Source organism: Chelmon rostratus, chromosome 10 (assembly GCF_017976325.1).
Source record: "Chelmon rostratus isolate fCheRos1 chromosome 10, fCheRos1.pri, whole genome shotgun sequence".
In the NCBI taxonomy this organism is placed as follows: domain Eukaryota; kingdom Metazoa; phylum Chordata; class Actinopteri; order Chaetodontiformes; family Chaetodontidae; genus Chelmon; species Chelmon rostratus.
In genome coordinates, this window is record NC_055667.1 from 13,740,232 (window position 1) to 13,757,035 (window position 16,804).

At 45.4% G+C, this 16,804-nt stretch overlaps 1 protein-coding gene across 1 annotated transcript in view; it reads left to right on the forward strand.

Moving 5' to 3' along the window:
- The first annotated feature begins 316 nt into the window (after positions 1-316).
- The window catches only part of LOC121612326 (adenylate cyclase type 6-like), a 31,534-nt gene continuing 15,046 nt past the window's right edge, over positions 317-16,804 (forward strand). The window contains exons 1-3 of the mRNA XM_041945142.1: positions 317-585; positions 2,825-3,016; positions 3,129-4,011. Of these exons, the coding sequence (XP_041801076.1) occupies positions 3,130-4,011 (882 nt within the window). The 5' untranslated portion in view covers positions 317-585; positions 2,825-3,016; position 3,129. The remainder of the gene's footprint in view (positions 586-2,824; positions 3,017-3,128; positions 4,012-16,804) is intronic.

The window sequence follows — 16,804 nt, forward strand, 5'->3', positions numbered from 1 at the left end:
GACCTCTGACCTGTGCGGTGATTATACCTCTTCCCCGCTAGATGGCGCTATAACGCCTTGTGAATGCATGAGTAGTTGTCGCGTGCCATTTAAAAACAGAAAAGATTTTAACTGTTGTGCTGTTTTTGTAATTTGGTCGGCGCCGTGGGCTGATGAGAAAAAGGTTAAAGAACAAACGGACAACATCGCAGCAAAAGTGTCACACACACACACAGTCAGAGAGGCACACGTGCCACCTCTAGGGGGACTCCTGTGTTCACGAATGCAGCTTGCAGCTTCTGTGTGCGTGTGTGTTAGTGTGCGTGTGTGTGTGAGTGAGAGAGAGAGGCAGAAAGAGAGCGAGCCGGGGAGGTCGAGGCGGTGGGAAGGTACTGTAGCTCCGGCTGGGGAGAGCGGAGGTTGTCCGGCCGATATCGCAGTTTTCCCTCGCTTCCCTCTGATTCAAACCCCCCCTCCCTCGACCCTTCCAGACGGACAGAGCCGCGTCTGAAGCGTGTGACGGCGGCTGCGTGAAGGCTGAACACGGAGCTCAGCCGGAGCTCCACTGCAGTGTTACAGTTACTCATGTAACGAGGATGTCCGATGGTAAGTCCGCTGCCTCTCCGAAGCTTCCCCGCGGCGGCGGCGGGCAGCTGCTCCGCACAATGCTCATTTGTTGCATTCCGGCTGAATCCGAAACGCGGGACACAGCAGGCGGAAAAAAACGCCAACAGCTGACTTGTACTCCAGTGTTTTGCTGTGATGATTGCGGCGGCAGAGGAGCCTGAACTGCTCTGCGGGACCGTACGCGCTGAGGTGCTGGTCCCTCTGCAGGCTCAGGCAATTCATTTACACTTTCTTTATTTTCAGCCGCGATTAAGAGGCACATCAGCTGGTTTTATAGTTTGCATTCAGTCCCGCGGCGTTTACACCAATTTCCTCTGGTCCAGTGACCCGTTCGGAGTCTGAACATAATGACGTACACGTTTATATTGAGGGAGACAGGCCCAGTGTGGAGCCTGTGTGGACCCCCATTATCCAGTGTGCGTGAGTCCCCTGCAGGCTGGAGCGCACACCCCTGCGATATCGGGAGGTCCGCGGCCAAGGCTGAAGTTGCCCCGGCGGAATGTTTTACTCCTGATAAGTTGGCGAAGGCGGTGCTGTGTGTCGAGCTGCACTTTTCTCCTGCAGACTCCAGGCTGACTTCAGGCTGCGCAGCATGTCTCCATGCGCGGTGTGGTTTAAAGACAGCTTCGGTCGACCGCGGGGAGCTGCAGACTTCGCCTGTAGGGTACTTGGAGCGTCCTGTTATGTAATTCGCTTCGGCCGACTGCCGGCATCCAAACAGCCCGGGCCTACTCGCGTAATTAGTAAACATGCTTATTTTGTTTGTTTGTTTTTTAACACCGGGCCTGCGTTAAGGGTGTCAGGAGGGTTGCTGATCAGTGGCATGTGGACGCAAAGCAAGGCAAGCCGTTGTTACTCATAAGTGGAAGCATCACCATCTTCATTTGCAATGCATGCAGGGCGGCGGACTCAAATCGGCCCATATGTGGCACAGATTCTGTTTCTGTTCCGTGGCAGATGCATGCATGTACAGACTGCATTGCATAAGAGCCGCATGCCGCTGCCTGACCCGTCCTTAGTGTATCAAAGGTGAGTCGAGGACTAAGGTTATTCCTGCAGGAAGCCTGTAAACAGAAGGGGCCATTTGCATTATCCCACAGTGGGTCATGTGCTAAAACGATGCTCTCAATTTGGAAATGTCACGCTGATTTGTTATGGAAGTTTGTAATCGCTGGGATGTGTTATTGCTAGATTATTATCAAAAGGAGTTTAGAACAGCTGTCGAGGAAAAGGAACATTTCCTACAGGTGTTATCTTTGATTAGAAAAATAAGAATCCTAGACACGTGAACCAGAATGTGTCTGAAACCACTCTTTTTTTTTTTTGTAATATGTGTGTGTGTGTGTGTGTGTGTGTGTGTGTGTGTGTGTGGTGGTTGAGCAACTCGACTACAAACTGCTGGTGACTGTAAACATGGCCATGTGTGCAGTTCATCCCACTGTTTGTCTCAGCTCAGACAGCCTGGCAGAGATTTGCTTATTAAGTTTAGAGGTTAGCAGTGTCCTTGACATGTGCTGCCAGAAGCCAGCTATAGTGAGTCATCAAAGCTAATGGGGGAAGCATGGACAATTTAATCTGGACTGGAGAGCTCTTGATCTCTGATGGTGCCCACTCAGTAGGCCTTTGTTGTCAAATAGAGCACACCCATCCCTGCACACTCAAGATGTTAGGGGCAGATTGCAGTGATAGAGTGTAGCGGAGTGCCATCCAGCAAGAACAGTTGCTATTCTCCCCCAGAAGCCCCCTGTGGTAAATGTCCAACATTCCAGTAATCAGTGAGAGACTTTGTTGAAATGGGACTGTGTTTAGCTTTAGGGATTGATGACAGAATTGAACAGTGGCACCTGCTGCATGAGGCAATAACTGGCTAAGATTTCGCTGTCACAGTCCAGTGTTTTGCAAACAAAACAGCAGCTCATTTCCATGGAAATGCTGTCCCAGGCTGGTGACGGAAGGTGACGAGCGAGAGTGGAACGGACAAGCCATTTACCAGATATTACTTCCTGTCTCCGCCATTGACTGTCAAGCTTTCTTCCAGGGGAGCGCACACAGAGGCATGCACCCGCAAACACGTAAATAAACAGCAACCCCGTCGACAGATGGGATTCGACAAACGTGTGTTTTCCTTGATGTTTGTGTACATAACGATCTTGAGCCTCAGGTGATATTCCTGTGGGCGATGTCAGCGCAGTAACGTATTGTTTGTGTGTTTTCACAGGAAAACAGGTGGTCTGCAGAGGCACTAGGCGGTGTATAGGCCTGACACACTGACTGTTTTGTAAAGAAGGACGGCTCAAACACAGGCGCACCCCTGATGCCTCTGGCCAGTCTGAGCTCATGGTGTGTGCTTGCTGGGATAAACTAGTGGCCTGGCCAGAGAGCGCAGTGTTGCACCATAAAGCCCACACAGGTGAGGGGATCCTCAGTTCTCTATGTGTGTGTTCAGATTAAACTTCCTTGCCGTTTTATGTGAAGTTTGTCCGTCTGTGTGTGTTCTGTTAACGTCCCTGTGTTTTGTTCAGGATGTCGTGGGCCAGAGGCCTCTTCGTAGGCAGAGTGGACGAGCGAAAAACAGCATGGGGAGAGCGCAACGGCAAAAAGAGGAAGGACAGCTCGTCACTGTGCAACCCACACTACATGAGCTGCCTGAGGGACCCTGAGGACCTGGAGCTCCCGAATGCCGCCCCCCAGCATTACCATTGTGGAGCAAGCACCAGTGGAGGCAGCTTTGGCCTGCGCTGTGGCTGGCAGGAGGACCACTATGGGAAGAGGATGGGCGCTGGGGATCTGGGTCTAAAGGCTGTGGACTTGGGCTTTGAAGATGGCGAGCTGAAGGGCAGGAAAGAGGAGGAGTTAGCAGAGGGCAGCTGCAAGACGATGACCGCAGCAGACTGCTGGATGCGGCTTGTGTGGGTTTTCCAATCCAAGAAGTTTCAGTCCGCCAAGCTGGAGCGGCTGTACCAGCGCTACTTCTTCAGGCTCAACCAGAGCTCTCTGACAATGCTGATGGGGATGCTGGTGGTGGTGTGCGGGGTCATGCTGGCCTTTCACTGCATCCACACCATCCCCGACGTGGCCTACATCTCAGTGCTCTCTGTGGCCATGGCTCTCTTCCTGGCCATGATGGTGGTGTGCAACCGCAACGGCTTCCACCAGGACTACATGTGGATTGTGAGCTACCTGGTGATCGCGGTGCTGATTGTAGTGCAGGTTTTTGGGGTGCTCATGGTGTACCCCTCCAGTGCCTCAGAGGGCATCTGGTGGACGGTCTTCTTCATCTACATTATCTACACGCTGCTGCCGGTCAGAATGAGAGCTGCTGTGGTTAGCGGAGCTGTGCTGTCCACCATACACGTAGTGACGGCCTGGCAGCTCAACCAAGAGGACAAGTTCATTTTTAAACAGGTAAGTGATAGCAGGAATAATAAATCAGCTCTGAGAAATAATGCCTGTAAGTCTGCTTCAGGTGAGGGCAGTATGGTTATTGATATTATATATGATATTCTATCACGGTACATTTACTTTTCTATTGTAATATGAACACCCACTGTAGTAATTAGAGCTGATGTGCTAAAACGATCAATCAACTGGAATTTACTCTTTTATTGTTAAATTCACATTTGAGGCAAACTTTTGCAGTAATGTGAGTTTAAATGTGGTGATTTCTTCATTTTTTCATAACCTGATTGTCTTTGGGTTTTGGATTGTCGGCCGGACAAAGCAGGAAATTGCGATGGGCATTATCCACACTTTTTACATGCAAAACAACAAATCTATTAATCAAGAAGATAATCTGCACATTAACCAATGATAAAAATAATCACGAGCTGCAGCCCTAATTTGTAGTTATATTGCAATTTTTCTGAAAGTTTGAGAAAACGGATAAAATAATTAATGAAGGTGACTGTTTTTGTACATTAAACATATGACAAATTTTCACGTCAATGCAGAAAATCCTCTGTTGCCATAAAGTGTTCTTGTTCATTGATTCGCCCTCAATGGTCTCACACAGACAGCGATATAAAGAGATGGTTACCTCCATATAAAAGGTTTGGCAAAAGACAAATAATTCAGCCAGATGCACCCTTTTCACAATTCTCACATGCCGTATGGATGGTACATGTGGCTGTGATTGTTCCTCCGGTCCTCGCCGGTCTCTTCTTATAGCAATTTCAATGTAAGTGGTGGAGGACAAAATCAGCAGTGTTCATTTTGTGCAAAAATGCATTTCAGAGTTCAGCCAAAGTTAATATGAGGCTTCAGCTGTCTGAGTAATTCAAATCAAGTGGGAATCTTCCAAAGCGATGGTCTTAGTGTGAAATTGCCATCACAGTAGGAAGGGATCTCTTCATGGCTAGTATGGACAGGAGCATCAGTAGCAGTAACTCTTTCACTGTACATTTGGATATGTGAGTATTGTTGTAAGACACTTGCGGTTACACTCATTGCATTCACACTTTGAGACTGATGCACTTTTAATTTATTTTTTCCTTTTATAAAGTCTAATTCCTCATACGTCTTTTTGGATGCTCGTACAACCATCCCTGAAAATCAGAGTGAACATTTATATTCATGAGAAAACGACACACATTTCTCAGACTCCTGCTGGTCAGGGCCACTATTATCACCATTCAATGGAGCACAATGTTGTTACTGTATTCACAAGTGGAAACGCCCTACTTTCTCTTCCCATCAATATAGGACAAACATTGTACAGACTCCTCAACCGCTTTTCCATGTCAAAGGTGCCGTACTAAAAGTAGATGGTGCTGTAGATCTCGGCAGTGTTTCAAATGAGATTTTTAATGAGCCTATGTTTTGTGCTGTAGGGCAGCTATTGGCAACTCTGTTGGGGTTTGTGGAAGGTCATCTGGGTTGAATGAGCCCGTTTAGCTGCATTGTGGAGGAATATCATGATAATGTAGTATGGTGCCATTCAGGCCGCAATTCCCTAAAACAAGGAGGCTATTGTAGTAAAATGAAACAGGGTGGGGTGGGATACTCGGATTGTGCAATGAATTCGATGGAAAACAGGATGATTACTTCGTCGTATTGGAGGAGAATTAGACTTTTATGATGTCTTCAGCCTCCAACACATTGGAAATGTTCCTTCATTCCGTTTGTCTGTTAATTCTTTCTGTATGTGGTGTCAGGTCCTCGTCGATCTCCTTCTTATGTGCAGTGTGTTTGTGTTCATAGGATGCTCTCTGTATCAGATTGTACTATTTATTGTAGTCTGCTCAAACCTCAAAAAAAGAAGTAATGAATGACCTTTTGTAGAGTTGCAACTAAAACTACTGTTACAACTAAAAAAAAATGCACAACACAAGTTCCCAATTCCTTTTTTTGTGCCACCAACAGCTCAAACCCTCAAACTGTCAGATTTGCAGTGATATGAAACAAACAAAAGGCACCAACCATGATATTTTTTCTGAAACCTTTTTAAATTGTTGATCAATTTTTCTGTTGTTTCAGTATTGATTGATCAAATAATGATTTCAGACCCAATCCTGTAGACATGTCGCAGTAGGAAAAGCTCAGGTGTAAACATTGAAATGAGTGATGGCTGAATTCCATTTCGCTTCTTCGTTTTCAGCGTCCTGGTGTCGTTCACGCTGGCTCACGGTCACACTGTCATAACATACTGGGACACTTAAATAAAGCAGAGTCATCGTTAATGTTAGTTACGCTTGTGCTTTCCCAATGTGACAGCTATGACTATAAAACAGGGCTGTGATAAAAGTTATTTGCACTTTATTAGTTTTACTGTATGTATGCATCCCACAATTTTCCTGCCATTTAATTGGTGTCATAGGTCAACCTGCCATAAAGAACTATAGTTCTTCTTAACGTAGGGTTTTTAATGGCCGGTGCCAAAGCCAATATTTAGAGAGCAGGGCAGCCGACGCCTGATATACAATGCCGATATCATGTTGGTTTTGTTGCATCTTTTCAGATGCAACAAAACCATTTTACTCATAATAACAAATGAGACACAATTGCTGAACTTAAATTAACTTAAATGAACCGAAATGAACGTTTATTCAACACCAATGTTTTTTACTAGATTGCTCTGCACCCTGTCTGCAGTGCACTTGTTTTTAAATAAAAATGTAGCAGCTAAATAAGTGTCTACAGGTAATCAAAAGCTGAACTCTTTGTAAAAAGAAAACTTATGGGTGAGTTTTGGTGCACTAAACAGCAGCATTTATCAGCAGATCGCAGCATCTCCTTGGTTCTGAGAGAGAACAAAATAAAAAATAAACAATGTTAGCGTGCACAGTAGCATCTAGCAGCATCTCTTTGTTTATGGTCCCAATGAACATTTATTTAACACTAATGAGGAAACGTGGAGCACAGAAAAAATGTGCATTGTCTCTGACGTGTCTGCAGACATTTTCAGTTTAATCAGCCTTGTGAGCACAGACATCGGCCAGATAAATACTAAACTAAACGGTCTACCAATTTTAGTGTCCCGTGAGTTCCTACATGATGTTTCAGAGGCCTTTAAAAGAATGAAATACTCCAGACTTAAATACATGATCCTGTATGAAATGGTCATGTATGAAGACTATGAATTCTGCCACAAAACAGCACATGTCTTATTGGTTTTCTCTACCAACTATCGCAATTGAGCAACCAGATGGCTGTGGACCCACTGTGAATAAGGCAATATTGACATAACTCTACTGGTCCAGTGAGCTTGTGTGTTAAGTGCCTTTCCCCTAGACTAGACACAGTGACGACTGGCACATTGGTCTGTTGCTCCAGCTCTGGTTGGCTGCATTGGTCCTCTGATGATGGACTGCTGCCCCGCCTGAGGGTTTGGACCCCCAACACGGTGCGTTCCACTTCTCCGAGCAATCAATGGTGGGACATGGGCCTCACGCTGTTTGGCTAAACGCTTGTTCTCTCTGCCTCTCTTGGACTCATAGGCTTTTGCACTCACATAAATCTTCTTAAACGAGGAGGAATTTCAGGGTGATTTCTTCTGTCTTCACCCGCAAGAAAAGGGCAGCACATTGTGTCATTTAGCCAGCTCCCAGTCTCGACAGATATCTCTCAATCTGGCTTCACGCTGCTCGCAGTTGTGTGAAAACAGAAGGTCTCCATTCAGTCTGTCACACCCCGTGTATGTGCACATGCAAACTCACACAAACTCTGTGGCTCCTGGCGTCACATGGCCAGACTCCCTGATGTGGGAAAGCTGGTTTCTTCTTCTGGGACCTCATCATCCTCCGACCCTCTCTGTGTCCCAGCCTTGTTTTTTCCCTTATTTGTATTTTCCCTGCGGAGACGTTCATGCAGGATCAGAGCTGAGAAGATGTGAGAGCGATGATCGCGAGGACAAAAGGGGTCTTTGTGAGGGACCTCCACGATGAGGCAGGGGAGGCGTGCTGATGGTGGGCGGGGGGTCTGTGGAAGTTACAGTGGTGAAAAGGGGACGACCACGGATGGAGAGTGTGAAATAATGCTGGGCTGACGTATCGGGCTGTAAAAGAGCTGCCAGTCTCTTCTCTCTTTTTTTTCTCCCTCCACTTTTCTCCCTCTTTTTTCTCTGAGTCATAATTTCATTCTCACAAAATCCCCCTCAGATGGAGTGGCCTTTTATTTCACAACGCGCTGAGATTGAGCTCACGCTACTCATGGGAATTGTTTCCATAGATCTCCATGTTTCGCCGCTCGGCTCTGAAGGGCCTCCTCAGACAACTGCAGACAGATGAAGGTATAACTGCTCTCAGGAAGGAGCGAGTTACACAGCTGCTACTTCATCTGAAGTGCCTCCACTATCTTGCAGGATCAGGGTTCAGAGGGACCTCGCTCATTCCCACAGGTGGGGTCCGCTTAGAATAAAAGATTTTGACTCACAAGGGCTTCACCCGAGTCCTGACCTTCATGTCCTCAGTGGTAACTCTCAACCTGAATCCACACCACCAGTGGAAAGATATCAAACTGTAATGGTTAGCTTGTTACATTGTAGCAAGAATATTTCTTTTCTTAAATTATAAACTCGGAGCTGCTCAGACTTGCTTCGGACTCAACTTAAGTGGTTCGTTCTACAGCCCTAGAAGTAACACATTATTTGGAGAAAGCTGGGTCACATTTAAGTGTTCTCCTCTCATTAGTTTAGTAGATTATTAGTTGCTGATTAATATAATAGTTTGTTGCAGCTCCACAAACAGTGGAGTAACTATAGTGTGAGGATAATAAATGTGTAGATTCAATTACAATGCACAATTCTTTTATTATCAGCATCGCCCTTAACTGCTGTAGCTTCAGGTGTAGTATGTCCGTTGTCTTTTTATGGTGGAGAATATAGTACGCAATACTGTCTATGTATATACTGTTTATCCTGTATATTTTAGGTTGCTGCAACTTTCAGTTATTCAGTAAACGATCAGTTTAATATTTATTTTTAATCATAAAGGAGAATTTCATTCAAAGCTAACTATCCAGTTTATCTTTCTATCTCTACTATTTTTACTCTTGAACAGCTCAAACAGCTTCACCTGTCTTCACCTTCAGTGCTCATAATTACTTTTTCCTTGCCGAATGACTGTGAAGTGGATGACATATCCTGACTGCGAAAACTTGGCCATGGAAGGGTCAATTCATTATTTCCTCATCTTCACTTCTGCTTACTTGGATTTTGCACGCTTCATCCCTTTAACTGCATTTGGCTTAAAAAGTCTGCTGCAGGCTGCTCTGACAGCTGACGCTGTGGAGGCTGTTTTACTTCCAAGTTTTGACAGTTGGCTGATAAGCAGCAGCCCTTTGATTGAAAGAAGCTACCAAATTTATTCTGTTGATGACGTCAGTGTTTGTTGTCCTTTTAGGTTTTCCGAAATTTCTTGTTAGCCATGCTGGAAGTCACAAAGTCCAATGTGCCCTCCGGCACGTGAATGCACCACACAGAGCCAGCAGCACAGAGCTTGTCTTGTTTGTAGCCTTTAACATAATAATCCTAATGGGCGATCAGCAGATTGTTAGTGTCTGACTTTTTATCACCCTCAGGGATGTAGCGTACACAATCAGCAGTTATTCTAGACATTCACCCAGATTTTAAAAGGTCTCAATAGAAAATGCCACCTTGCATTACATTGGTCCACTTTTGTCCAGTCACCTGAGCTATGATTTCACCTCGTGGCGCCGAGCCCTCAGACTGTGGCTGGAAGTCATATATGTTCGAGCCAGTGCACACACGCAGGCTCACCCGAACACACATCACATGGTCCAGAACAGATTCTTTTGGCCGTCAGAGCGCTTCCCTGTGAGAGAGCACCTGTCCCTCGTGGTTTTGTTACGTTGCTCTCTCATGGGTACATGAGGCGGCAGCTAATTCTGACGCGGTTGGCATCGAGAGCACTGCTAAGTTTTGCTTTGATATATGTATTTTCATAACTTAAATATGAACAGCTGTGCATCCATACGTATATATGCCTTAAAGGGGATTATGTGACTTACCGTACCATTGTTTAGTTCTAAGAATTTATAACCAGCCGGCGTGCAAGATGTCATACAAGGATTAACAAGGAACTAAACAGAAGTGGTTCTTTTGTGTGCAGCAGGATATATTTGGATAACCAAATCCCAAACAGAGTCCTCTGAAAAGGAGTTATTGACAGGCAGGTCAAGAAGAGAGTGAAGTCACAAAGGTACATCCAGTCTTTTTTTGTTATGATGTGCTGAGAGGAAAAACCTGTTCCTTTGGCAGATTGTTATGGGGTCAACGAATGTAGGACTAGTGGAAACATACTGATCCCTCTGCTCAACGCTGGTGCAAAAGATACCAATCAAAGAAATGTCACAGGCATGAATGGAGCATGCATAATGCATTTAGGACAGAACATTGGTGTTATGTAAGAAAAAGCTGAACGCAGCCACACAGGTTACCTCAACCTTTATGCAATTATTTATGATGTTTGCTTGGAAAGTATGACAACAGCTGTGTCTGATCCTCACATGTGCTCTCCGTTCACACCCTCTGCTCTCTTAGAGGTATCGAAAGTGAAAGAAAACGTGCTGTTGTTTCTGTGTCTTTCGAGTATTATCGCTCTGAAGTATACAAGTATACAAATTTGATTATTTTGAGTGAGCCGTCCAGTACGCACACATTATGCTCGCCCACACGCACGCACACACACACACACACACACACACACAAACACACAGGCCACGAGAAGTGGGGTGTGTGATCTGTGTCTGTCTGTCACGGATCAGAGAAGCTCACTTGGCTGCTATCAAATGGTGAGAACCCATCATCAGGTATCGTGGTTGCCAAACAATGCACTGGCTCAAATAATAGACCCCCTCCGCCTCCCTTTAACTCCCAACCCCACCCCTCAGAGAGGGAGAGAGCTTGTGACTCATCCACTTATTGTATTACAACCAGAGGCAATGATACAAACCCGGATAACTTCCACCGCCATGGGTGGGAGCAATTAGGATTAGCGATAAGCGAAATATTGCTCTTAAAATACAGCCAGAGATAAGGCAAATAATAGCCGTGCTAATAATAGCCGCGTGAGTCGGGGATGAGGAAGTGCAGGCTTCTAATAACAGCTCATGGTTTACTAACAACTTTGCTCGCAGCAAAAGTAAATACAGGGATTTAAGGCTGAACTGCCATGGCGGACAGCCAAGAGATATATATTAGGAATCCATTAGCGGTGTTAAATGTTGATCTGTGTGGCATGCGAGCCCCCGAGGCTTTCAAGGGTAGTTCTACTGTGGATCCCGAGGGTGGTGGTGCATCCTCTCGCAGTGCTGGTGACAGGAAGGTGAATAGCTCGCTGTCAAAGGTTATTGTCACGCTAGCCAACTGTCTTGTTATCCCACTATCCCAGTCACAATGACACTGTTAAAACAGCCACAACATATGTCGGGCCGGCGTGAGACTGCTTCCCTGATAAGCCGCAATTAGCAAACATGTATACCATCAGACACCTTCCTGCTACTGAAATGTGCACCACTGTGAGCTGTCAAAGGCATCACGGATCCTCCTCAACCTGCTACACTTCTTTTACTTCCACCCCGATCAGCTGCTTGGAGGAAAAGAGCGTATCACCCGAATGATTCTGTCCGGTCAGTGTGGACAGTTTTTCCTGTGCGCTGTGAAGTTTAAAGCACTGGGCCTCGGTGTCTTTTTCACATTTTCAGCGAATGATGTCACAGACACAATAACAAGACCCTGGTCCCATGATGTAATTTCACACACTCACGGTTCATCCAAAGGAAGTTGCGCTCTGGCTTGTGCCTTCAGAGGATCTGAAAGGACCAGTCCTGCGACAGAAAGCTCAGAATTGTTTCATGTCACAATTTATTACGCACATAAAAAATGAAATCCTTTCCTTTTCAGGAGGCAGGAAGACGGTGCTGTTTTCTTTGTTTGAGTTGAAGTGTCATGAAAGCCTTCATGTTTTAAAGAGGAGCCAAAGCTGCTTAACATTCAATACGCCTGAATCACATTTCCAAGAGCTTTTGTTTTTGGTATGTCTTGCCTTTAAGGGCTGAGCAGAGGTGATCGGGATCATGAATAAAAGGTCGGAACAGGAAGACATATACAGCAACAGTTCAGCTCGTAGTTTCCAAACCATGAAACTCAACCCCTGCGCTTTTATTCCTTTGAAACGCTGCTGATGTATCAGGCTTCACAAACATGTCACATGTGACGTTTCCTGAAGTTGGCCCGGGAGGCGGATGTGTTCCATGCATGAGTTCAGTATCAGCTCATCCTCCACTGAGCAACTCATGGAAGGCCAAGCCAGAACTCGAGCCGCAGCAGTTACCACACTGCTCTCGTGTTCCTGCTGTTTAAACTATAACCTGTTGTTCTTGTACCAGTATTGATCTGTATGCTTTGTAGTAAAAGTCAATATTGTGTATGGTGGAAGAGTCAGAACAGGGAAGGACAGTGGTTAAAACTGTGCAGTGAATGTCAGAACATGCTTATATAACCGGACAGTGAAACTAAACGCTTGTATGTTTTTATTGGCGCACCAGCATCTGGCCACACACATCTCATTTAATGTAGTTTAGTGGTCCCTCTCTTGAGTCTGCTCCTGAGTATTTAAAGACGTTCTGGCTGAGAGAAAAATAACGTGATTTAGTTCTAAGCAAATGTAGTTATACTAGACACCAGCAGGCATTTTCCCTTTTTTGAGTCACCTCTTGATATTCCTGTTGCATCCAGGGTGCGCTGTCTCTCTGTGAAATGGTGGCCTTGCGTTCATGTTGAACGTTGTGCTTAAAAGGAGATGGAGGCCATAGCCACCGAAATGGGAATTCCTGGATGTTTAGCTCACAGTCACGCAGTTCAAGGACTGGACTCCCTCACGCAGTCCAAATCAGCAAGAGGAGCCAGCAGAGGAGCGGACGGAGCTGGTTGGCTTGTTAAGCCAATTAACCAGATCTTGTGTTCTTGCGGCTGCTGTGCTGTAATTGCAGCTGTGCCTGCGAGGGTGTGAGCGGGCAGGAAGTGAAGGGTTAGTGAGGACACAGCTGGGAGGAGAGTGTTTTGTCCAGCCCTGCCTACTCCTCCCCCATCTGCCCTCTGTCCGTCCAGCCAAATACTGACCCCGGACCACTGCACAGCCAAGACCACTGACAAACAGACACTGGTGCACTCATCATCACAGCTTTGTGGCTAATGCCCAGCCCAACGGTGCGTTTAACACTAATATGTATTAATGGGGGTTAGGGTTGACCTGTTGAATCATAACTTAAATGAGGAAATCGAGAGGACAGTGACTAGCATGCACACCTGTTGATGCTGTTACTAATGCTGCTAATCATAGTGCTATTGCTCCCACTGCTGCAGTAATATTCTACTTGTATAATATGTGAAAATTTCTATCATCTATATACATCTTTGACTAAATATCTCAACTAAAATTGTGCTTTTGCTGCGTCACTGACAATGCTGTACAGATAATAATAACTTCAACTCATGATGATAACACCAACAAGGTGTACCATGACCCAAAACTGAATGGACATTGGTTGAAGCAGCAGCAATACTGTAGGTCAAGCAAAGTGCACATGAGCCTTGAAGCCTTGAGGTTGCACACTCAGATTATTTCGTGGCTCCGGGTCAGAGACAGGAAATGTGGGGAAAGAGAGGGAAAGGGAACAAGTCATAAAAGTCCTATAGCGGACCTAAACTGAGGATGCTACATGCTGTAATTCAGCTGAGTGAAGTGAACCACAAGAAAGTAATAAGACGGCTAAAATGTGGGCTCTTGTTCAAGGCTCTCAAATGACGACAACCAAGAATGTCTTTTATCTGTGCGCTGTTTTACCAAAAGTTGTTCCCCTCTATTCACTGTCATACACACTCTGTAAAAATGGTGAAATCAGGGCCAACCAGACGCATATTCAGACACTGAATTAGGAGGATAAATGAGCATTATGATTTTTTGATTTGAGGAAAAATGTGTTGGTGAAATTAGAAAAATTGTGAACAAAAGTGTTAGCTGGTGGTTGCAGTTGGTTCTAATCAGTAATTCCAGGATCGCTGGGATTTTTGCTCATGTTTGGACAACGTTTTGTGTGCAAGTATTAATTCAGGATCAGATTTTCTGACGGATGTGTGGCCAGGGTCCAGCTCTATTTAGCTTGGTGGAATTTGCTTCAGCGCTTCTCAAAGATTACTTGTGGCCTCGCTGGTCGCCTGAGACCAATTTTGGTTTGGCCCAAGCCATGACGAAAACAGAGCTCAGATTCCAGATGGCAGGGACCCAAGATGGCAAAGACAGGCACCCCCACCCCTCAGCAACATTTATCTTTATAAGGAATGACTTCTTTCTTGTGTCAGTAATTACACATTATAGTCACCCCATTAGATCTGCACTAGTGCAACAAAGTCTCGTAGTATTGTCTATTTATACCACTGTGGTACCACATGTTATCTTTTCCAGCTAGGATCAGCAGTGTGTGAGTGGGCTTTAACGTTCATCTCTGTAAGACATTTTAAAAGCTCCAGATGCCTATCAAAGGTCATGTGCTGGAGAGTAACCTCCATGTCAACAGCAGTCAGTGTCCCTAGAGCCCGTGTGTTGACTTATGGGATGTAGCACTCTGGCCTTTTTAAAGTTTAAACTTTGGCTTTAGTGGAGCTCAGGGTTGGACTTATCTTTCACTGCAGGCCTTTTTAAATACTTGTGGAAAAATCCAAACGTTGATTACTAAACAATGCCTTAATCCAATGGGTGACAGTGCGCTTTATCTGTGGTTATCAGTTCCTAGTTTGCTTCGTCTGACTTCATTGTCATAGGACTTAATATTAGTTCCAAAATCATCGACATGTGACCACCTCAGCTCTGCTTCTACAGTTGCCTTCACTGATGCTGCTTGAAGAAACACTTGTATAATTGCAACAGTGCAGCAGGCCTAAATGTCATGGAAACATCCCTTATCGATCAATAGAACATATCAGCCGTGGCATACTGTATCCTAATGAATGGATAATGACCTAGCTATGAAAACATGAACAAAGCACATGTACATTCCAGCATGCTTGTGCATGAGGGAATTGACCAGTGAGGTATTATTAAGGACTGAATGGGTTTGCTGTGTGTTTGCCAAGTAAAAATCTTTTCCATCCCCTTCCTTCATTGGGTCTTTAACATGTTATCCGTCTGTCTTACTTTATAAAGCACCTTGCCGGGAGCCGCACCTTATAAGCCAATGTTTGGACTCCTTTTAACTCCACCGCCAAGAGGTTCCTGCTTAAGTAAATGTCGAGCGAGGCTCGTCTTTGAGAGCCAGAAGTCTGCAGGAAGAATGGTCAGGAGACATCAGTGGGAGATTCTCTAAGTCCAACTTAGAGGTTATAAAGAGAGCGGCACCGTGCTAATGAAGAGAAGCTTCCTCTGCTCTCTTCGCACCACACCGCTGTTTGGAGAGGGGAGTGTCAGAGCGGCCGTGGGCCTCTGCTAGATTTGCATGCCTGGGTGATATAAGTGCAGCAACAGACACAAGCTTCAGGATCAAAGAGCTGCCAGTCCAAAACGAGTCACACACACACACTCACATGCACGGCTAACACACAAGATTTATTCAAAAGCCCCCATGAATGCTGCTGCCTCTAATCTCCAGACCATGTGGTGACTAAGCATAACTTGGCATTAACGCAAGCTTTGTTCGTCATGTTTCCCCACACTTTAGTTTCACTTATTCAAAGCTGTCAGGCTGTTATATTGAGCTATCATTCAAGATGTAGCTCTAATAATGCTCCACCTGAATGCACCACACCTGCGGATATCTTTGGGCTTTTGCAAGGTTTCAGTAGATGCTGAACTTGCATTTGCATCACATTTGCAAATAAATGCGCATTCCATGCCATCGCTGCGCTTTTGTGTGTTTTCCTGTTCAACACAAATACACAAAACCCTGAATGTGGGACCTCCTAAGCCACATTTAAGCACGCTCCATGTTTGTTGCCAAACTATCTAAATCAATTTGATAGGAATGTCTTTACTTGGATGGAAATCTGATCGCGCTCACATGGGAAGCTGAATTGGCTGAATGCAAATTGAAGGCATTGCTGAGAAGCGTGGTCCTGGGAACTGCAGGTGGCCCTGTATCTCAGACAGGCCACTTAACTCAGTTATCTGGCTCACTCTGTTCAGAGCCATCTGTTTGGGATTAAAGTGATCAGGTTCTGTCAGAGCCCTTCAAGACCGGAGTGTCGGGTCTCCATCTGTGGTCTATAACATGATGATCCTGGGTTTATCAGGAAGCCCTGGTGTGTCAGTGATTTACAAACACAATAGGCTAATTACTAATTAAGCAAAAATCCGGCGCAAATTCAATGTTGCACTTAGAGAACAATCTCTCCGGGCAGGTATTGTTTGTAGGTGCTCGCACCTGATCTTCGATCGCTCGATGGTGAGGTGCATCACACTTCTCCACAGCTTTGATCTGAATCTTTGAAAGCTGACTGACAGGTGACATCAACCATTCTCTGTCATCCTGCATGCTGGAGCTCAGGAAAGAGAATGAGGATACATTTTGGATGCTCTGTTGTTAGTTCCTGAATAACGCTGTTGCTCTCTGCCTGCATCAGCTACTTCAGGGATTGGTATTTACCCAATACATCAAGACCATGTTTGCTTCTGCACCTGCGGACCATCAGTGTGTTTATTTTTGCTTACTGCTGCGCTTGTAATCTAGTTTGGCCATTTGTTTTGAGGCA